Raw genomic sequence first — 24008 nt, forward strand, 5'->3', positions numbered from 1 at the left:
ATGACAAGAACATTTTAAAATTAATATTAAGAAAATACCTCTTTCACATAACCTTTTTTGAGAACTTAAAAGAATTCATAAAACACATAAAAAGACAGATGCATCTAAACAACAAAATTTGCTTATGTCAATATTTAAAGATTTATTATTAATAAAATTAATGAATATTTTATGGATAATAAAAGTAATCAAAATTTCATTTGAAATATTGCATAATAAAAATTTTAATTTAGTTAATGGACAATAACATAAAAAAAATGGCCCCAAATTAGTCACTAGACAATATGATGAAACAACATTCTGAGTGTAGTCTCATGAATCAAGAAATTTGAAATGTTCCAAATCAGCATGAATACCTAAATAATTTTAAGTTTGAGCTGATTTAAAATATCTTGACCCAACAAAAGCCAAACATTTAATTAGCCAAGCATAATGAATTTTATTTTCAAAAATTAAATCTTTTTGCAACACTTAACATCTAGCCAATATAACATACAGACTAAACCGTTCATGACAAACGTCCTGCAGGCCTGACACAATTCCACTCTTACCAGCCCAGTGTCTCTTCTATGTGAAAAGCTCCAACCAATCTCTTCAGCCAAGTGTCACATATGTGCAATTTTAAAACAGAATGATTTATTTGAATTTTTTAAATTTTACTAGTTCTGCATTTCTCAGAAAAAAAGCCATCCTTGTCCTCTGCATTGATCCTTGTTTTAAATTATTCCACACACATCAGAATTTTTAAATTGGAATTTGAATACTTCCAGATAATTATCGCTAAATTTTCTTTTAAATTTCATATTTGTAATTTAGTTTTCATGTGTATAGTGTTTGTTTTCATGTGCTTAGTTATACTTTTAATATTTCACATGTTTCATTTATTTTTTAATAATGTGATATTCTTTATATTAATACACATTAAGAATTAGCATATTAAATATGTAACTTCAAAAATTGAGGTCATTAGATTAAAATATTGAATTTATATGAATTTTTTTTTAAATTAGGTTTAACCGCTGAAAATTCATGGGCCGGTGGTGACATTCCATTTCAGGGGTTTCAGTCCCATGACTGCATTTCGTTATCCACACGCTGGTCATCAAAGGGTTAACTAACAGATATATTATTTTCTTTGCCTCGGACATGAATTGGCTTACACAGTTTTAAAATCAAAATTAATAACTATAACTACATTGAAAGCCCTGTAAAACTCAGAGCTGTTGTAGATGACTTGTCCTATAAGTTTCAATCTGAATGGCATGTCATCTTCTCTTGTTCTCCTCACTTTGCTGTGTGGGTTCTCATCAGGTTTTTGGGGAATTTGGTTTGTTGCACTTTAGAGAATGGCCATCCCGATGCATGAGAGATCAAAAGGAGTTTTTTACTGATCAATAGGTTCCAAATTAATTTTTATTTATGTGCTTCTTGCCAATCCTAGCTTTGTCTCACTTACTTCACGGTGCAAATGATATGAATGAACATTTAATTAAAAACATGTTACTAATATTGATTGAATTACAGCTTGAGAGTTTATGTACACCTTTTTCGGGTGTGCTCTGAAATTCTTGTTAATTGAAGGATGCTGAATTAATATACTGCATAACATTTTCTACTTTTTTATCATTAAAAGACATACTGGACACATATCAAATATGAAATAACAGAAAATAATGTGCAGCAATTGTGTAACATCCTGAAAGTAAACAACAAGAATTATGGAGCACAGAAAAGATGTGCAGAATATTTAAACAATAACTGCATTTATGTAAATAAGTAATACTGCAATTATATCATCAATTATATATATCAAAGATCACCCTTCTACAGATTGGGACAAAGCACAAACTATCAATAAGCCCATGCATAAAAGCAAGTCATAATTACAGACACCACTAAAATAATCATTATGTCACGTTGCAATAAAGAATTTCAGTCTTGAAACTATCTGGATTCTCTGAAGTACAACAGCCTAAACATCAAGAAAAATTATAGAAACCCAAATCCAATGCAAATCCAACTCAACATATATATATATATATAAACATGAAAAGGTGATACATAATTTGGATTCATGCTAATGATGCAAAGACTTCAACCATTAAAACACTCGGTTTTATAGAAATCTGAATCTATTTATTTTTTCCGCTTTTTTCAACTTGACATGATATACATTCTCAGATTATAACAATTTAAATCAAATATATTTTAAGTGCAGAAAACAATGAAAATACTACATCAAAAAGCTTCTTCTTCAAGTTCATGAATGCTGTAGAAGTATTTCTTTGGGTCATTGCTTTTACTTATTAACTATGGCAAAGTACTTAAAAGACCAACTGCCTTGGGAAGTTGCTTTTCTACAGATTTTTCTAATAAAGATTAATAGATATTTTACAAAAGAAAAACTGTAAAAGCTTTTCAACTTTTTCCATCAAAAATCAGACCCTGTACAAAATCTATCAAATTTCAACAACAAATAATGCAAACAATTATGTATCATGAATTGTAATTTTCCACCACTAGGTAAATGATTTGCTTATTATAAAGGAATAAATACACTAATCTGCGAATAAAACAAGATTAAATAGGAGAAACAAAGACAACACAACCAAATGATTTTCAAATGTTGAAATAACATGTGCACCATACTACATTAAAAGGACTGCTGGCTCTTCTAAATTCTACAACATAAAACATAAGTAAAACAGCCCACACCCCATGAATCTTTTATGAGATCTAAAGTCTAGTTCATTAAAAATTAAACCTTTAAAGGTGTTCTTAAACACATACAAATAATAATAAATCATAATTATCATTATTATATACACTATGAAAAGAAACAAACACCTCATCTGGGAACACAACAATTATAAAAAGTTGCTATATTTAATTAAAAACTGCATTACCTGGTCAAAAATTGAAATATCTTTTTCACTAGAATCTCCATTAACTGTATTATATGATAGACAAACTAAGCAACTTTTTGAACAATGAGAGGCCAAAACTGTATTAATCTCACTGGACGGAATAATTTCATGTAAAGCTAAAGAAACAAATACATAAATAAATTAAAAAAACACTGAATTTTAAGTTAATAATTATCACTCAACAGCTTTATCACATTCAAATTTTAATGAAAATCAAAACAGCTCACTTTATTAAAATTTCACTATAAAGAACTATATTTCTGCCTGCTAAAACATTTTAACAAAGAATATCAGCTCTATGTTGCATGACAACATAAAGCAATGTTGATTGTACATAAGACTGAAAATCTGCTAGGAACATAAATTCAGTCCCTAGAAAACAAATATAATAGCAAGGGGAAAAAAATCGCTGTTTTTTATCACTAAAATTTAACTGAAATGAGGTTATAGGTATTTTGTTAAAAGAAAAAAAGAAAAACTGGGGGGGGGGGGAAGCAAGCATAAATCTCCAAGTCTAACAAAAGTACAACCCAAGACCTGCAATCTCTTACAGTAATGCAGTAACTAAGCACTGTGAAATATTACTACAGTTATAAAGAACTTCAAGGAACCAAACATTTGGTTCACTATATCTGATATAATAAAGAAAAAATGCATCACTTCACCAAATAATGTAAAACTTGATTGATGAATCACACAGTAAGTGATTAGCTTTGTAACATCTCCCAAAATTGTTCACAACTTTAATTAAAAAATAAATAAATATAAAATACAAAATAAAAGCTATTTATTACAGTCAAAAGTCTTTAATCCGGACTCGTCAGGACTTCGGCAATTCTGGATTATAGGTCATCAGTTTAAATCTGGTAAGATGGCATGCAGAAATTATAAAATTAAAAATATGAAACCATAATTTATGAAAAAAAGAACAATTATGATCCAAAGCAGTGTTTCTTAAACTTTTTTGGCACAATGAACCACTTTAAAAATTTTAAATGTCACGGACCCTCTGTGAAAAAAAAATTGCTTAAACATCATTTATTACAAAAATATATTCTGTTTTATTATTTAATTATTTTAATATTTTTATTTCAATAGTATAAAAAATTTGAAGAAATTAAAATTTTTAATGTGAAGGCTGTTGCTGCTTTTCCTTGATTAACAGATTGAATTGAGGGATGGTTTTCGACAAAGTAACGCGCATATCATGTTTGACATTCAGTCTATTTCGATGTTTTGTTTTTATTGTGACAGGTGTGGAAAATCCCGCTTCGCAAAGATATACTCTAGCAAACGGAATAATGGCTGCCATAGCTTGTTTTACAAGCAATGGGTAGGCTTCTCTTAAAGAAGACCAAAACTCTCCAAGAGTTTTTGAATCGAAATCCATTTTTAACAAGGACTTTGTTTTCAAATCAATTAGCTCATCTTTCGCAAGGTTCATGTCATTGATACAGTCAATATCACAAAGAAAAGGATTACGAATCCCCAACTCATCTTTTATATTTATACCATCCGAATTGAAATATTTTTCAAATGAAACTTGAAGTACTTCCAGGTGTTCACAGATTTCATTTTTCAAGTTATTCAATAACAAACTATCTTTCCAAGAACCATTTTCAAAAAGCACTTCGTCCAACATTTGAAAGTTTGCATATATCCCATTTTTAATTCTAATTTTCCAAAATGACATTTTCAATAAAAATGCCTGTAGTTTCTCAGTGGCATCCATAATTGTTGTATCAGGCCCTTGAATTGAAAGACTTATATCATTCATGTGGTTAAAAATGTCTGTCAGGTAAGCCAATTTACATACAAAATCTTTTTTCTTGAAGTATTCGAAGAGTGAGTTATCGTTTTCTTCTAAAAAAAGTGATACTTCTGTATTCAACATGAAAATTCGTTTCAAAACCTGCCCTCATGACAGACAGCGCACTTCCGTGTGGTACAAAAGTACCTCATGTTCTGCGTTCATTTCTTGACACAGTATTTTAAAAAGACTATGATTAAGAGCTCTACTTCTAATAAAATTCACAGTTTTAATAACTATTGACAATACTTCTTTTAAGCTGGTTGGAAGAGTTTTTGTAGCCAGTGCATGTCTATGTAAAAAACAATGTGCAACAATAACATTAAGAGCCTCTTTTTTTGCCAAATGGGCAAAACCAGATTTATTGCCAAGCATCGCAGGTGCTCCATCCGTACAAAGTGAATGAAGATTTTGTTTCCAGTCAAAGTCGTGTTTGGTAAAGAAAACATTTAAAATCGCTAAAACATCAACTGCCTTTATAGTTTGCAAAAGAGGCTCACAAAATAAGAATTCTTCTTTGACAGTATCAGCAGACACATAACGAACAAAAACGAGAAGTTGACTACAATTCGAGATGTCTGTAGGTTCATCCAGTTGCATACTAAAGGGAAATGGCGATGCTTTCAATTCATCGATGATCTGTTTCAAAATATTGCAAGAAATTTCAACTATTCTTGAATGTATCACATCCTTGGGCTATGGTATAGCCTCAAGTTTATTTCTCTGTTCCAGTCCACAAACTAATTCAACCATCTCCAGCACACATGGCTTAATTATTGTCTCTCCAATAGTATGCAGTTTCTTACTTTTGACAATACGATACGCAACTCTGAAAGATGCCTCAACCAATGGTTTTTGTGAAATACCAAATCCAAGTTTGGTTAATGTTCCAGATTTCGAAAACTGGGCTTTCTTTTTTGTAAAAAATTGTAGATCTTTAGATGCATTTTCAGGATGAAGAGATTTGAGATGCTCTATCAATTTTGCCGGTTTCATAATGGCATTTGCCAAAACTTTTCCACACAGAAAGCATTGTGGCTTTTCAACACCGTCCGATTCCTTCATGCAGCAGAATCCATATTTTACATAATTTTCATCATACTTCCTTTTTTTGGACATTTTTGGCTACAAAAAAAATCAAATAATCAAATGAAACATTAAGACACACACACACACACAAAAAAAAAAAAAAAAAAAAAAAAAAAAAAAAAAAAAAAAACTTGAAAAAAATACTTTAATTACAACTTATGAGAAAGTAAAACAAATATTTTGTTTTAAAAATTTGCAAGAACTTAGCGGAACTGATTTTAACGTCAATTTATTTCCAAATGAAGTAAAATTCAAAGGCTACTTTGTGTTTCTAAAAATTTCAAATTTTATATGGTTTGCGAATGTTCTTTTCCTTGTATTGTGGAGGTCTCTATTATTGGAAAATGGCAGACAGACGGCTTACAGAGGTTGCCCGTGACAAAAAAAGGTTTTTTTTAAATATTGATGCAAACATTTTAAAAATATGACCTATGGACCCCCGAACCACAGGTTAAGAAACACTGATCTAAAGGGTATCAAAATTTACAAAAAAAAAAAAAAAAAAAAAAAAAAACTTTATATTTATTTGTTTACTTTATTAAACATTTCTTTCAATGCACGCATGCATAAAGCATACATTACGCATAGTCGAAATTAGAAAACTGCAGCCAGAAAACTGTTTTATGTGTATTTGTGATATTTATAATGACGAGGAACTTGATTTAAATCATATCAAAGACGGAGTACATCAAGATGAAATACTACATTTAGTAAGGAATTATAAGCCAAATAAAATAAAAACATCTGCCCTGAAGATAAGGATAGTGCTGACAGATCAACTTCCAATTCATTGTGCACCGCGAATTTTGTTTTTCCTCGAGGGGGGAGCACATTAAACTAAGAAAATGAATTGCTCCCTAATCAAGATTCACGCCACAATCTGTAGTTGCCACATGTATTAACCCCTTTACTGGCAAGGTCTATATTATAGTCTAGAATACTTTTTTTTATGTCTGTAAGAGCATATGTATATGTATCTTGAAATATGTCCAGGAAACTAAGGCAATATATTAAGAGTACATAAATCTAGCTATAAAGGACTATGGGCATTTTGGCATTAAAATCAACACCTCTTTCCCACGGCAGGTTTCAGAACTTTGGGCTTTATTAGTGAAATCCCATAACATCTCATGAGCATGGAAGGAGGGATTACCATAATTCCTCACTACTTCAGCAGGGAAATTTTCTTATTTGTTTTCATTTAGAACTGTTGATTTTTCATGTTTTCTGCTTCAAAAAGATTAATACTCTCTACAAAATTGTATTTTCTACTAACACTGTCCTCAATTACATTGGTCATCTCAGTGGCAATCATATTATTCAGTTGCTTTAGGAATATCTAACCATAATTTACTACGTAACTGAAAGCAAATATATATATATATATATATCATATATAAACAGAAGCATTTCCTTCCAACAAACATATTTTAATAAATTGCCTTTATACTGCCATTCTCAAATCAAAGCTACAAAAAAGTTGCTCATATGTTCATATTTCAGATACATTCAAGAATCAAAAATTGTCAGTTGCAGAACACAAAATTTATATATTTCTTAACATATCACTTCCAATAAAAATTAGGCTAATTATCATTAATTAATTATGCAGGAAATTAAGAAAAAAAGCCAGCAGGATTATGATAAATTAAAGCAAAAAAGGAGGGAAATTAGATTATTTTCAGTCTGTATACCAAATAATGGTGAATCTGAAAGACTCCAGAATACTTAAAAAAACAGGCTCTTAATATTAAAAATTCATACCAGTATAGCCTCCATGAGCCAAACTAACAAATCGCTGATGTTTCTGTAAAAAACTAGCAACAACCATGTGCACATATTGATCTTCTTCTTCCCTACCACTACCAACAAAACAAATATGTTCTCCAGCAGCAACAGAACCAGCAATAATGGCTTGCTTTTTTGCAGCAAACAAAGCTTCAACAGCAGTCCCAAAAGCTGCAGGTTCTCGAAGCATCTATAAGAAAAATGCAATATTAAACAGAAGAAAATATATTTGATAAAAAATATGCATATATAATAACAAAGTTTCAGACATAAATCATGTTACAATAGTGTTCGTAGTACATCAATTATTAATGATTTGAGACACTTTAATTAATGCAGCAATCAGAATCTTAAAACTAACATTCAAAAATAATCTTTAATAATAAGTATTATGTAATTGTCTCATGTCCACTTAACATTCATGAAAATTCAGCATCGATGTAATAAAAATCATTAAATATTATTTCACTGCATATGAACATAAATAGATCAAATTTATGAAATAATTACTCAAACTGCTTTAGAATCTAAGTACCAATACAGTTTATTTTCCAAACATCTACTGTATGATAAATATTTTCAAGATTTATTTTTAAAGGAGGAGAGGAATACTGTTAAAGGTAATTTTCCAGTTTTAAGATTGTACAAAAACTCTAAAGAAAAGAGAAAAAAATCTGCCACTCTTAAGTTCTCTTCTACTACAAAAAATTCTATTTTTATAATTTCAAATGAAATTTTCCACTGCTTCCAACTATGATCCAAAATAAATCTGGAAATCTTTACATTATGTTTCACAGCTGCTAATTTAATACTGATAGCAAACACAGCACACATCTTCCAAAATCAACTATATATATATATATACTTTTGTTCAAAAAAATCACAGAGAAATTTTTAATTGATTTTTTTACTACCTAACTTTTTTTTTTTTAGAAATTTTTAACTGATTTTTTTACTACTGTTTGCTCATGTGTGTAATAATAAAAGGAGAAAAATACAAATTGTTTCCTATTTAATTCTTTTAATTCCTTATTAAAAATTTTTAAAAAATATTTTACAATGCTTATCTACTATGCTATTATTAATCATTTCATACATATATATGTATTATAAATCATTTTGTTACTACATGACCAGATAAGCTGACGACACGGCAATAGTCTCTAAATCAAGATAGCCCAATCACACACTGCCCAAGCTTCAGGAAAGATCCCTGCCATCAAGAATTGGTGCTGCTGTTGGAAAACTAGCATTCAGTCAGAAAAATCCAAAATACTGCTCATCAGAAAATATCGCAACAGAGATGAAATTAAAAACAAGATCAAACACTTCAGAGTTGACATTCCAAGAGTTAGCAATGCCAACTACATGGAAGCTATGCTCAATAGAAATGTTCTGTGGACTGACCACATGGCCCGAATGTGTGGCAAAGCTTATGGAATAACTTTCAGGCTCTTCCTATTATTAAAAAAATGATCAGTTTTTCCTGAGTTTAAAGAAAAGACTTTACATCTTAGTCAATTCGACCAATACTGACATATGCCTCTACTGCCTGAGCAAATGCTAGTGAACATTAGGAAACTTCAAGTTCTCCAAAACAAGGTTTTAACAAGGTTCGTAATGTATGCTGCCTGGTCATCAGTAACAGAAATCTTCATGAGGACCTTAAACTGAAACCAATTAAGGATTTTACCAACCAGATTAATGATAAGGTCTTTAATAGAGTATTCCACAACAGCTCGACAAAGTTTGTGAATGTCTTGAGCTACAAAATCCTTGAGGAGGACAATAGTTTTAGCTCATTTGCTAGCCAACCATTAACAGCACAGGATGCCTATGCAACAACTTGATTTTGAAGAAACCTCACTTTCTCCAAATGACTCTTCCACCATTCTCTCATATGGACCTTAAATTTATGATAATTTTGAGTGATCATTGTGTATATACAGTCAAAAGTCTTTAATCCGGACGTTCATAATCCAGAATGATCTATAATCCGAACCTCGAAGCTACAAACTTTCTGCGCATGTGTCGATGCGTAATGCGTTGACGCATGCGGATAATACCTTTATGCATGCACATATGCGTCTACACATGCGCATAATACGTTTACGCATACGCATTTAATGTATAACGGACGGTATAAGCTAAATTTATTTACCGTAATTTCGCGCGTATAGTCCGCGGACTATCTGTGTTTAAAATGTGAATTTTTGAAGCTGCGGACTATCCACCAGTGCGGATAATATGCTGGTTGTTCATGGTTAAAATCGTTGAAATTTAAAAAACACGCTGTCGTGAACTGCCGATGATCAAATATAAAAAAAGCGAGAGATTCCAAGAAAACATTTGTATCTATCGTATCGATCGTCAACTCTGTTTTTAGGAGCCTTAGTAGCAAGTACCTGGAGTACGAAAAAAAAGCGTGAATCGTTTACTTATAGCGTGGTTTGGCAACACCGAGTGAGTGGGGTCGAAGGTCACATTTCATTAGCACTTACCATGAGGATAGCACGTGGCACAGTATTTTGTCTTTCATCTTCGATAACGTTGATGAAACATCGCCTTTTTTTCTATTTATACTTAGTTCTTTGTTTCTAAAATACATTAATATTGCCGTATTAAAAAAAAAAAGTAATTTCGAACGTACAGTCCGCGGACTATCTGGTGGTGCGGACTATCTGATGATTTTTGAAATTTTTTTTATATAAAATCGTGTCTGCGGACTATACGATGGTGCGGACTATACGTGCGAAATTACGGTAATTATCTATTTCAGTCAATGTTGCAGATTGCGTTGTTCCTTAATCTTCTAATTAGATTCGATGTTTATTATTTTTTGCAGACTGTTAGAGCAATTTTATAAAAGTAAGCTTGAACTTTCGATTATGTCAAAAAGAATTTCCGATTCTAGAGCTACCAAAGTATCTACAAAGCGAAAGCATGTTCCGATGCCCATCAAACAAAAAGTGGCATTGCTGCAAAAAAAAAAAAAAAAAAAAAAAAAAAAAATGGATAAAGGCATATCCTTTGATTCTCTAATCATTCCGAAATATGTTTATCAATTTCACGCTGCTCTGTGGTGGTGGTGGGGGCGGGAACGGCGCGGCGCGCAATGAACTGGAAGTTTGTCTGTCAGCACTATCCTTACATTCAGGGCAGATGTTTTTATTTTATTCGACTTATAATTCCTTACTAAATGTAGTATTTCATCTTGATGTACTCCGTCTTTGATATGATTTAAATCAAATTCCTCGTGATTATAAATATCACGAATACACATCAAATAGTTTTCTGGTTGCAATTTTCTAATTTCGACTATGCGTAATGTATGCTTTACGCATGCGCGCATTGAAAGAAATGTTTAATAAAGTAAACAAATAAATATAAAGCTTTTTTTTTTTTTTTTTTTGTAAATTTTGATACCCTTTAAGTCATGATTTCTCTTTATTTCATAAATTACGGTTTTATATTTTTAATTTTATAATTTCTGCATGCCATCTTACCAGATTTAAACTGATGATCTATAATCCGGAAAAACTGATAATCCGGAATCGCTGAAGTTCCGACGAGTCCGGATTAAAGACTTTTGACTGTATATACTTTTTATGCTTCTTACTGAATCTGAACATACGTGATATGGACTTTGTACCTGCAAGCCAAATGGACTATCTGTTCCTAGTAGCAAGCCTGCAAGTGTTCCTAGTAGCAAGCCTGCAAGTGACAATTTAATTGCTGTCTTCTGGAAAGAACAGTTTTCTACTATAAACAATAAATATATGTTCAGTATTTATTTATCTGCAGTTATTCTCAGTTATGAAATCTTCAGGTAGGAGAAGATTTTTCGCCCATTTGTTGCTCATGTTCAGTTGTCACTAAAAGGAATGTGCTGTTAGAAGTTGCCACACTGTTTGACCCCTTAGGCTGGTTAGCCCCAGTTACAATTTTTGCAAAAATATTTCTTCAAGACTTGTGGACTGACAAGTTAGATTGGGATGAAACTCTTAATCCACAACGACCAACCATTTGGACTGGTTTTCAAGGAGAGTTAAATTTGCTTAGCAATTTAAAAATTACTAGAATGATTTTAATTGATAATTATTGCAAGATAGGGTTACATGCCTTTTGTGATTCATTTGAGAAGGCATATCGTGCAGTTATTTATGCTTAATCGTTTTCTGAAGAAGATATTGATATGTGCAAAATCAAGAGTTGCACCACCTAAAGCGCAATGTTTACCACAACTAGAACTATGTCCTGCACTATTGCTAGCAAATCAAGATAATATTAAAATGCTTGAATGTTCCTGGTAGTAATTGTTTTGCATAGATTCCACTATCCTTTTATTTCGGATAGCATTTGAATCACGGAGATGGCTTCCTTTCGTAGCCAGTCGAGAGTCAAAAATTCCACCTGCCATTCCTGAGGTGACATGGAATCACGTTCAAGAGAAAAATAATCCTGCTGATTATGATACTAGAGGATTACAACCTAATGAATTGATTGAATGTGATCAATGGTTCAGTGGATATTCCTGGTTACAGAATTTTAATCCGGAATCTGTATTGAATGAACAAATGGAACTGGACAGTCAAGAAGTAGACAAGGAAGAAAGAAAATGCATTACTTCTAATTTAGTTAAAATTGATGATGACTCTTTCTTTGCAAATTTTCATCTTAGATAAAATTATGCCATATCATTGCTTATTGTTTATAATTTATCAACAATTGTTTGAAGCGCATTTCTAAGAAAACATAATTTCTTGTCAGTCAAGAACCTAAGAATGTGACTTGTACGATAATAAGGATTTTGCAACATTCTGAATTTCCTGAAGTATAAAGCTTAAAGGGTGGATAATCTGTGAAATTGAACAGCTGCATACTTTCATTAAGCCCATTCCTTGATGAAAGAGAGATTATTCGCATTGGAGGACGATTAAGGAATTCAAACATTTTGGAAAATTAAAGACATCCTATGCTCATTCCTCAAAAACATTTCATTTCTAAGCTCATCATTAGACATTATCACCAAATCTATTTGCATGCATCTCCTGCACTTTTGCTTTCTATAATAAGGTTTTAGATTGTTGCTACTAGATCTGAAATAAGAAAAATTATTAAGAATTGTGTTGTTTGCTGTAGACATCATGGCCAAGTCGCAAAACAAATAATGGCTGACCTACTATCATCTAGAGTTACAGTTTCACAAGCTTTTTTTCGAGTCGGGATGGATTTTACTGGCCTGTTCATGAAAAAACACAGTGCAGGCCATGTACAAAAGGTTTTCTAGAACCACATGAACAGTTCATCTTGAAGTCGTCGAAGATCTTTCTTCTAAGGCTTGTGTGGAAGCATTAAAATGGTTTATATCTAGGAGAGGAAAAGCATAGGAAATATTTAGTGACTGTGGGATGAACTTCAAGGGTGCTAGCAAGGAAATACGTAAGGCTTTCTAAGTTATGTCAGAAAAATGAACATCTCCATTCTTTCCTGACTTCACAAATTGTTAAATGGAATTTCATTCCTCCAGCCGCATCACATTTTGGAGGACTTTGGGAATCTGCTGTAAAATCTATGAAGTATCATCTTTGAAGATCAATGGGAGCAGTAATCTTGATTTATCCCGAATTTACAAACTTGGTAACACAGGTTGCGGCCTGTATGAATTTGAGGCCTTTGTTTCCACAATCCGATGATCCAAATAACATTAGTATTCTCCCACCTTGGACACTTCTTCATTGGTACATGTCTCACTTCATTGCCTGAAGAAAATTTAGAAGAATCGAAAAATGTTGTTGATTGATGGAAATTGAGACTAATAGTTTTCTAAAATTTTCTGAAAAATGAAGTCGAGAATATCTGTCTGAGTTACAAGATCGAAATAAGTGGAAGAAATCTCATGAAAATATGTCTGTCAATGACTTTCTCCTGAATAAGGAATAAAACATACCACCTCTTTAGTGGAAATTGGTATATTGGTAATTTGTGTATATCCTGGATCATATAACAAAGTTCGAGCTGTGGATATTCAAACTCCCAATGGAGAAATTAAAAGACCTATTGTTAAAATCTGTCCTTTGCCTGTCAAACCCTATGAACTTTGAATTGTTTAGAACATTAGCCTTTTTTACGCTGTTAAGTTTGATTATTTACAACTTTTCTTTTATAATTTGTCACTAATATTTTCTTACAATTTTTCAGGCTATCTTGTTTTTTCCTTTAAAGCTCTTGGAGTGCTTCAAGGGGTGCGATATGTTATTATTAAATTTAAGTTTGTAGATGACAGTAGCAGCTTTATTAAGTCAATCACGTGACTACTCGTGCCCTGGAGTCGAGAACAGATGTTCTGTTTATGTTAGCTGGATTTGCAACGCAACTTTTTTTTGCGCTTGAAAATAAAATTGCATTTTAATACAGCCCATTGCATGTTGTTATTAATCCGCATCGCATCACACCGCCACATATTATTTGCCCATGTACTGTGAAAGTTGGTAAACATCCCATCAAATTTGCATAAATCATTCAGCCATAAATTTAAAAGGCTCTTTATTTTAATTATGTGATTATAGACCGCTTTTTATTTTAGTTACATAATCAAACAATACAAACCATGCATATAGCATATAAAACATTTTAAACAAATAAAGTTAAGCTTTGAGAATATGTGACAACAATTGCATTATTAAAACTTACATCAAACATTCCAGTGGTCAAAAACTCTAATGACGTTTAAAATAGCAGCCAATTTTCAAATAAAGTTCCATAATAACCCTAATAACCTTTTTAATGCCAGGATTTTGTAACTTTGAAAACACTTCACTGCCTGCTGTTTTTTAGAAGGCAGGTGTAAAATTTAATCATTTTTTTTTTTTTCAAAATGCAACACAAAAACAGTAGTTAAGTTATATCTCTTTTTTAAAGTAGATAAATTTAAAAAAAAAAAAAAAAAAAAAAAAACCCTGCCTAATAAAGGATTATTTGGGGTTACATGAAAACAAAGTAAAACTCTTCAGAGAGTGTTATAATTCCTGCTTTTCAATATTGGGCTAAAACACACAATTTGGTGTTATTTGTCAGAAATGACTGACAGTAAAATACATAAGTACTAAAGAAATACTACCAAAGAATAAAAAAAGCAGCTTACAGACTCTCATTACCACTTTTAACTGAGCACATGATGCCTAATCTTCTAGAGTAAAATTACAACTGAAAAATTTATTTCTTTCATTTTAAATGTATTTCAACAGTTCTTATGTATTAAAATGATTTTCATTATTAATGTGCCAAATGTCTAGCTCTGTTAAAAAAAAATAATACTTATATATTTACATAAAATCTAAAGATTGCATCATGCTAAATTTGATAAAAGTCTTATTTAAACAAAATTTTCAATCATCTGAAATATTCTCCTACTACTTTCAGTTCTGGATTATCAGAATTCAACAGTGTTTGCATAAAATATGTAAATGGCAAAAAAACTTTTCAGGTAACATTTACCTCCTCATTATGCATCTGCCAGTTAGTAATTCTTGAGTAGCTAAAATTGCAAAAAGGAAATTATCCTAAATATATCTATATACAAAATTTAATTTATGAGGGTGTGAATCAGTACATTTTTAATTATGCTTATTTGACATGATAATATGCAAATAATTATTGAGGATTTAGTTTAAATTAACATGCTAAATAATGATTATTGAAGAAGATAAACAACAAAAATCAGCGTAATGTTTGTAAATTTTGCACAACTAGTTTTGATGATTTAATCTGTTAACTGGGTATGACGAAATTTTTCGTCATGCCAGGAAGACTATTTCAATGGGTATGACGAAATTTTTCGTCATGCTGGGAAGACTATTTTAATGGGCATGACGAAATTTTTCTTACATTTTTTTGCAATCTGTCACTTGACCATTGTCCAAGAAAAATCGATCAATGGAAACACTTGTCCACTCATAAATTGTGATAACACTCCTAATTTGCACAACTTAATTTCATTTTAGTCTGCATTTCAGTATTTTACATATTAGTAATAACTTGCTGATTTGAGTAATTGTTAGTTTTTTATAAATATGGCTAAAAATTACTGTGAAGCAGAAAATATTTTTGAATTGTCTGAAAGTGATGATGAAATATTGCCCGGGAGGTTTGGTAAACGACGTCGAATTCTAAGAATAAGTACCAGTTCGGAAGAAAGTGATAACGACTTCTTTACTGATGGTCCGGACATTGAATCAAAGGATGATGATGTTATAGACCAAAATACTCAACCAACATCAGCTGAATGGAAATGTGAAAGAATATTGCGATCGCCTTTCCCGTTTTTATCTCAATCTAGCCTTACATTTGAAGGACCTGAAGAAATGGACTGCCTTTTTTATTTTGAGAAATTTATTGATGAGAATTTTGTAGAATTATTGTGGAACTTATTGTGGAACAACCAAACAAATACGCCGGACAGTTTTTTTGAAAAAAATACTTCCATGAAACCGCGTTCAAGATGTCTCTCGTGGGTTGACACAGATGACCGAGAGATGAGAGTATTTATTTTTTTACTAATTTTTGTTAAGAATAATAGGAAAAATTTTCTTATCAGCTTTATTTCACAAAGCGAGAAAGTCTGGAGACTCCCTTTTTTTTATAAAATTATGTCAGAAAAAAGATTCCAACTGTCAGTAAAATTTTTACATTTTAGTGATAACAATGCTTTTGATCTAAAAGTGTGCAACAAAAAAACCTACAAAATCGATTCCATTTTGAACTATTTGAGAAACAAATTCAAGGTGTTATACATACCAGATAAGGAAATATCTGTAGATAAGTCTCTTTTGCTATGGAAAGGAAGGCTGTCTTGGAAATAGTACATTCCATCGAAAAGAAGTCGATTTGGTGTTAAATTGTATAAGATATGTGAAAGTAAATCTGGATTCATAAGTGATTTCATTATATATAAAGACACGCAGTATGGTTCGAACTATCCAGAAGAACAGGGACCAAATCGTTTTGTTCTTGAATTGTGCCACGATTTGTTGGATAAGGGATATATGCTATATCTCGATAATTGGTATACTAGTACTGATCTAGCTGACAAGATGTGCAGACGAAAAACCGATGTTGTAGGAACAATGCGAAAAAATAGAAAGGGAATATCATCTGATATCAAAAATTGTGTTTTGAAAAAAGATGAACATATTGCTAGATACAGAGACAAAATAATGATTATGAAGTGGAAAGACAAAAACGATGTAATTATGGTGAGTACTATCCACGACAATAAATTTGTAGAAATAGAAAAACAAAGGAAAATGATATCAAAACCGGAAGTTATCGCTGACTACAACAAAAATATGGGAGAACATGATCTTGCTGACGGACAAATGAAAACTTATGAAATCGCTAGAAACCAAGTAAAAAAGTATTACTATAAGATATTTTTATATGCACTAGACATGGTGTGTTTGAATGCATATCTTTTATACAAGAAAGATGGCGGTCACCTAGATAGGCTTCATTTCCTTATTGAAACTATAGAAAAAGGTGTTGAAAAATATAGAGACGGATCGCAGTTGCCATCTACTAGTACAGGAAGATCATCTTTGACACCAAAACCATCTCGACTCTTTGAAAGACATTTTGCAGACTATATACCATCCGACTCTTCAAGAGTAAATGTAACGAGGAGATGCAAATTATGCTATTCCAAAGGTCTTAGGAAAGAACCGAGATTTTGATGTCTCGACTGCAGTGTTGCTTTGTGTATGCAGCATTGCTTTAGGGAATATCATAAGAAATAATTGTTTAAATTCGTTCAATTAATTTGTTTTTCCAGATTAAAAATGTTTAATTTTAATATTTAATATCATTAAATATTTTAAAACGATTTTCGTTTATTTATTCCTTGCGATGTGCTGAAATTACTGCAAAGGAAAAAGTCCCCATTGTGAAACGATTTTACTGAAAGCTTATTCCCCAGTTAACAGGTTAAACACAGAACATCTTTTTCAGCTGCCTAATTGCAAATAAACAAGATAGAATATGGTGATAAGATAATGTAATAATAATTGTAACACCCTCAATAACAATAATTATTGAAGGTATTTAAAAATACATCTGTCTCAAATTACAACTGTTAATTGCAAATCATACTTCTGCACATTTGCTTGTGAAAACTGTACATTACTATTCATTAATAAAAAGATCTTTACACATTTTTGAGACTTACGTAAAGCAAAAGTCACTATGGATGAAGTCCAGGAATTATTATTAATCGTTTAACAAATATTTATACTCTTATAATATAAGTAAAACTCACCAGACTAGCATCTAAATGAAAAGCTGTTGACAAATGGCCACTATTATATTGATTAGCAGGACGACAATCTACCACAAAATATTTAATCTCTCGATTGACCTTTCACAAAAGAAGAAAAAAAGAAATTGTATAATTTCTGCAAGAATGAAAATGTCAAAAATTTAATTGTTTCAAATTCTTTTCTATAAAGTGTTATTGATTGAAATAGAATTTCTGCTAAAAACATGTACTTGAATAAAATTTGAAAAATATAAAATACTGACATTAAATATTTTCAAATTATGATTTAAAAAAGAGTAATCTTCTAATATCAAATTAATTGCATTTCAGACACAAACTGATTTTATATATTCAGCGAGTATGATAATAATAATACTAAAAAAAGTTTTGTTATAAGAATCGAAGATACAGCAAAATTAAAGGCAAGTTTAAAAAAAAAAAAACTAAATGTATAAAATTATTGCGCATGTGCTCGGTTGGGCACAGCGGCAGTTGCTTTGGAACAGTTTTCTGCAACTTGAATTAACTCATTTTTTTATTTAATGTTTTAGAGTTCTGTTAAACTGAGAGATGATTGAAATGTTTTAAGCTATTCTTGGAAGGAAAAAAAAAAGTATGTACAAAACTGTAATTTAGTTTTAATTTTGAAATATGCACGAGTGTGCAGTTTCATTGCTTTGTTGAGAGTATATATTGTAAGTGAATGAAAGAAGAGCCGGTTAACTGAATCTTCCAAAACATGTGAATAACTGAAATGGCCAGAAGGTTCTTTGCAGTGGTTCAATTTATATTTTTGACTGAGGAAAAATTTAGTAGTTGTATTGGAAGTGGAAGATAGTAATGTGAACCACAGGTAATGTTCGGAAGAAGAAGCATCTACTACATATGTAATTCGACGAAGGTGTTCAAATATTTCAAAGTGCTTTTAGTTACAGTAGCATCTCAGGGGGGGGGTAAATCACAGAAAGGTGCATGACTCCATAATGTATAGTGCTTCTAAAAATGTGTAGGCAGTGCACAACTTTGCGAGTTGCCATCAATTAGTGTTTCATGTTTGTTATTTGAAAGAAACAAAATGTTTTTCAAGAAGTGTGTGATAATATGGAATTAATTTATTTTAGATTAGAAAAAATGATTGATGATAAAAAAGAAAAAGAAATAGTAAGCTTTAAATAAGCTTAATTGATCAGTGCACACCTCAGCGATTTCAAGTTCCTTATAAATAATTTGGAATATTGCTAAACATATTAAGTTGATTAAATAGTCTTTATAAAGTGAGCTAGTTTCCCCTTGCTATATTCATTTATAAAATTTTATAACTTTCTGAAAACTCTGAAGCATTTTACGAGATAAAAATTATTATTAATGTTTAACTGCTTTTATCTTTTTATTTTATGATATTTAATTTTTTAATGCTTGTGGTCATTTATGAGATGTGATTGCTTTTAATTCTGAAATGCTTTTATCCAAATAGATATATAATTCTACTTTGAGGTTTGGAGGCTTTATATATATTTAATGCATGTTCCACATTTCTGCAATTCAGTATCAATTCTGGATTTAATCCAATATATAACTTGGTTTAAGGAGACCCAATTTTATTTTCTGTTGGCTTAATTAAGCTGACCATAAATTTTCCATAATGCTATTTTTAACCAAATCTAGAAAACCTCATCCAATCAAACTTGCAGAAGAGTTCAGAGTTGAAGTATTACCTGAGTTCAGTATTCTGGACTTAGAGGGAAAACTTCTTGCTAGTGAAAGCTATGAGGAGCAGGTAGCAAAGGATCTTCTAAGAGTTATCATTGCAAATAAGGACGAAACGAAAGAGAAGGAAAAGCAAGAGAGGGATTACAAATTAGAGGAAAGAACTGTCATTAAGAAGTCTAAGGTAAATAGTCAGGATCATCACTCAAACAGGAGTCCTACACCAAAACAGGGGAATGGGAAGGAAAGGTCAGTAGAAGAGCAAACCAGGACAATCAGGTTATTGGCAGTAAAGGTTGCGAGTACAGCAAATGGCTGGAACTATTTCTTTTCCAGTTTAGAAATGGCCTATGTTAATGAAAATGTTCCTAATGAACATAAGACCAAAATTTTAATTTACCTCTTGGGGGAAAATGCAGAAAATTTATTAACATTGATAAGTGAGGATAATTATGGGAACTATGAATAAATAAAGAAGATAGTGCTGAATGAATTTAGATCCTCACCCTAAACATGTCTACACAACTTCACAAAAGCAAGGCGAAGTTCAGAAAAGTTGGCCAGTTTTCCATGAAAGTAACTGCTATATGCGAAAATCATGTTAAATCAATGGGGACAATGGACTTTGAGGGTTTTGATCAGTTGGTAGTGGCAAACAAAATCTACCATACCCTTGATACAGAAACTGCAGTACACATAGGTATAAGACAAGGAGACTCGTAGTTTAGGCTTGAAAGAAAGTGAGACATATTCTTTGCTGTCATATGGAAATCCTACAACGTATATAGGGAAGCTAGTGAAACTAAGAATTTAAATCAGGCATTAGATGAGAGACCTAAGTTCGAAGAGAGACTAAGTGATCGCCATGGGTCAGAGGCCATAGTTTAAGTAGGGAAAAGCACAGGCAACTTTAAAGACTTAAAATATTTTATATATGGCTCAGCTTCACATTTTAAAAGATGTCCTTAGATTAAAAGCTCCAGACAATATAATTTAAATGAGGAAAATTATAAGGCCAGAGTAAAAAAAAAAAATTCAGGATAATGCTGTCCCAGAGGAAAAAGTGGTAGTAGTTTGAGTGGAAACTTTGAAGAAGCCAAGGAAGGTAAACAAATATCAGTTATGTAAGTTGAAAAGGATTTCTATTAGTGTGAGTTGGCAACACTGTGGGAGAAAGCACAAATGTCACATGTCAAGAGATTTTGTGTGCAACTGCAGATTCACTTGTAGAGGATGTGTTGGTTGCTTCTTCCTAAAGTGCTCACCATGTCAGGAGATCAAGTACAGGCACACAGGTGAAGTGGATGAAACTTTACAAAAAGGGACCACAGTTAACTCACTGCTCAGAATTTAGTGGCCACATGGGGATAAAGAAGAGGGTGGAGAGGATTAGATATTCATTTCATTGGCAAGGTTTGAAATTGGCTATTCAGAGGTTTTTGTGAGCCATGCAAAGGATGTCAACTGACCAGACCAGTTAAAACTGCTGACAGGACACCAATCGCCCCAGCAACAAGGCCAGATCTGTCCTCACAAATTGTGAACACTGATGTGATAGGCCCAAATGCCAATCCCAGTTCTAAGGGCCATAAGTACATATGCGGTCGCCCAACAAACCAGATGGGCAGAAGCAATCCCTCTAACTAGCTTTCTCAGGCAAATCTACTTGTAATGTACCATTACACATTCTTTTTAGAACAGGGATTCCAGATGTAATTGTATGTGACAACAGAACCAATTTTAAAGCAGACTTGACTCGAGCTCAAGAGACAAATAGGAGATAGTCCTAAGTTCTCAACAACTAGGTATCCTCAATCTAATGAGTTGGTGGAACAGTTTCATGGTACTTTAAAAAGAATGCCATATCACATCAACACAGGAGGAGAAGGTAGAATGTCACATTTCCAGATTCCTTATGTGTGGTGGGCCTATAGAGAAGTACCTAACTCAACAACCCCTATTCATGTCTATTTAGAAGATTTAAAAGCTAAATGGGAGAAGGCAACTGAGCAGGCAAACCTCACTGCTATAATTCAGCAAAAGCAAACAGAGCACTACCATAACCAAGACCTTCTGTTAAAATATTTAAGGTGGCGGATAAGGCAATAGTGCTGATTCCTGATTCTAATAACAAACTCTACACTAAATGGCAGGATCCTGCAAATATATTAGAAGAGAGAAGTTCTCACTCTCTTAAGAAGTAGAAATGCTCAATGGCAACAAAATGCATATATATATTCATGAGAACAAAATTAGGTCTTATGTAGTTAGATCCCAAGTAGTAAATGTTATCTTGGAGGGAGAACAGTTTGGGGAAATTGAATCTATACCTATTTAAAAAAAAGCGGGAGGAGTTTTTCAGAATCTCTCGCGGAATTAGAAATGTCAAATTTAAGTTTTATCTGAAGAAGTAGACTTGTAGGACTACTCGCAGAAATACCAAACATTATTTACACGTCTAGCTCAAGCAGCCAGGTAGGGACACCCAAGATCGAACTTATTCCACCTGCTGTTAGAAGAAAACCCCACTCTTACGGGATACCCATGGCATACTGCAGAGCAGTAAATGAATAAATATGTGAATTGTTAGAACTAAGATTAATTGAACTTAGTTCTAACGATTCTGACTTCGATTAGAGTCAGAAATCGCTCATCCTATAATTTGTGTGGCGAAGCTACAGTTAGGATGTGTATAGATTTCAGATCATTAAATACTCTAACAAAAACTCCAGCATTTTCCATGGAAGATATGCAGTTGATTTTTGTGGCAGGTTCAGCTAACTGGCTGACAAGACTTGACCTTTGAAAGGGGTATTGGCAAATCTAAGTGGATGAAAGCAGCACGCCTTTGACTGCTTTTGCAACACAGAATGGGGTACATCAGTGGCCTTTTGGCCTAAGAGACATTTCAAAGGAAATAAACTGTGCTCTGTATATAGATGATGTAATGATCTCCAAAACATTTGAGGAACACCTGCAACACATATCTATGGTACTGGATACTTTAGAAAAATTAAGATTTTCAGTATACCTGGACAAATGGATTTTTGCAGCAAAGAAAATCAAATATTTGAGATGGAGGCAAGCATGGTCCTGATGGAAAAAAATTAAATCAATTAGAAAACTTATCAGACCGATTTGAAAAAAAGATGTGAGATTGGTTTTAGGATCAATGGAATTTTATTGGTCTTATATCCCCAATTATGTATAAATATCAATGCCACTGACAGAATTGACTAAGAAGAGACAGTCAAATATTGTACCATGGGGAAGTTAAAACAGAATGCTTTTGATAAGCTAAATGATACTTTATGCAGAGAAACATCTTTGGCCACACTGAATAGTGAAAAACCATTTCAGATTAATTGTAATGGTTGCAGGTTGCTATTTAACCCAGTTAGATGAGAACAGCAATTAATGTTCTATTGCTTTGTTAGACAAAAGCTTTCTCAAACTCAGAAAAATTGGGTGAACATAGAGAAGGAAGCTTTGTCAGCCCTATTTGGTCTGAATAGATTTGATAAATGGATCTATGGGCCTTAGGTAGAAATCATAACCAATCACAATCCTCGGAGAAAATTGAATGAAATGACTTCTCAAAGCCCTAAACTGTTGACATGGGCTCTGGCATTGCAGAAATGGAATCTGTGTATTAGCCATAGACCAGGTTCACAGTACCAAAGTGCTGATGCACTATCATAGTTGGATCAGATATGTTAGGGATAATGTTATTCAAATGTTTTTTTTTTTTTTCTTCCTTTAGTTTTTGCATGTTTGTAATGTTCATATAATATCTAAGGTAGCCAAGAATAGAAGAATAACTAGTGTAGGGTATATAAAAAAAACAGTGTCATATTCATTTATTGGTTGTTCCTACTTTTTTTTTTTAACTATCAATAATGTAGAAGTTTTGGATTATTGTGCTTATTGTGTAAGAGCCACATAAAAATTATGTTTAATTACTCATTAATGAAATACTTTCCAAAGAAAGGACAAATTTCATTCTTGGTGAGAGCATGTCATGTTTACATGTGCTCGGTTAGGCAGAGCTACCGATACAGCCTTCCTGGGAGATGGGCGATGCCAACCACCCCGAACTGAAAAGAAAGGGGGATCTGACAACAAGGGGGAGAAGCATCGGTAATTGCACAAATTTTACTTTTGAAATATCATGAGTGCACAGTTTCTTTGCTTTGTTCAAGAGTATATATCTTAAGTGGATTAAATAATAACCGGCTAACTGAATCATCCTAAATATGTGAATAACTCAAATGGCCAGAAGGTTCCTTACAGACCTTTACAAAAATGTTAAACAAAGTACTCGTATTAAAACAGAAGAAGAAACTTGCAAGATTGTTCAAGTACTAATTAATTC

General features: G+C 32.2%; 1 protein-coding gene across 3 annotated transcripts in view; it reads right to left on the minus strand.

The window, feature by feature from the left end:
* Positions 1 to 24008, minus strand: part of TBC1D23 (TBC1 domain family member 23) — a 78266-nt gene that overhangs the window by 9253 nt on the left and 45005 nt on the right. For all 3 annotated transcript variants that reach the window (XM_085817719.1, XM_085817720.1, XM_035372425.2), the window contains 3 exons: positions 17927 to 18025; positions 7591 to 7804; positions 2907 to 3043 (listed from right to left, as the gene is read on the minus strand). In XM_085817719.1, coding sequence (XP_085673845.1) covers positions 2907 to 3043; positions 7591 to 7804; positions 17927 to 18025 — 450 coding nt within the window. The remainder of the gene's footprint in view (positions 1 to 2906; positions 3044 to 7590; positions 7805 to 17926; positions 18026 to 24008) is intronic.

Source organism: Stegodyphus dumicola, chromosome 5 (genome assembly GCF_044657685.1).
Source record: "Stegodyphus dumicola isolate Sdum_Otavi_A_Nest chromosome 5, ASM4465768v1".
NCBI classification, from domain to species: domain Eukaryota; kingdom Metazoa; phylum Arthropoda; class Arachnida; order Araneae; family Eresidae; genus Stegodyphus; species Stegodyphus dumicola.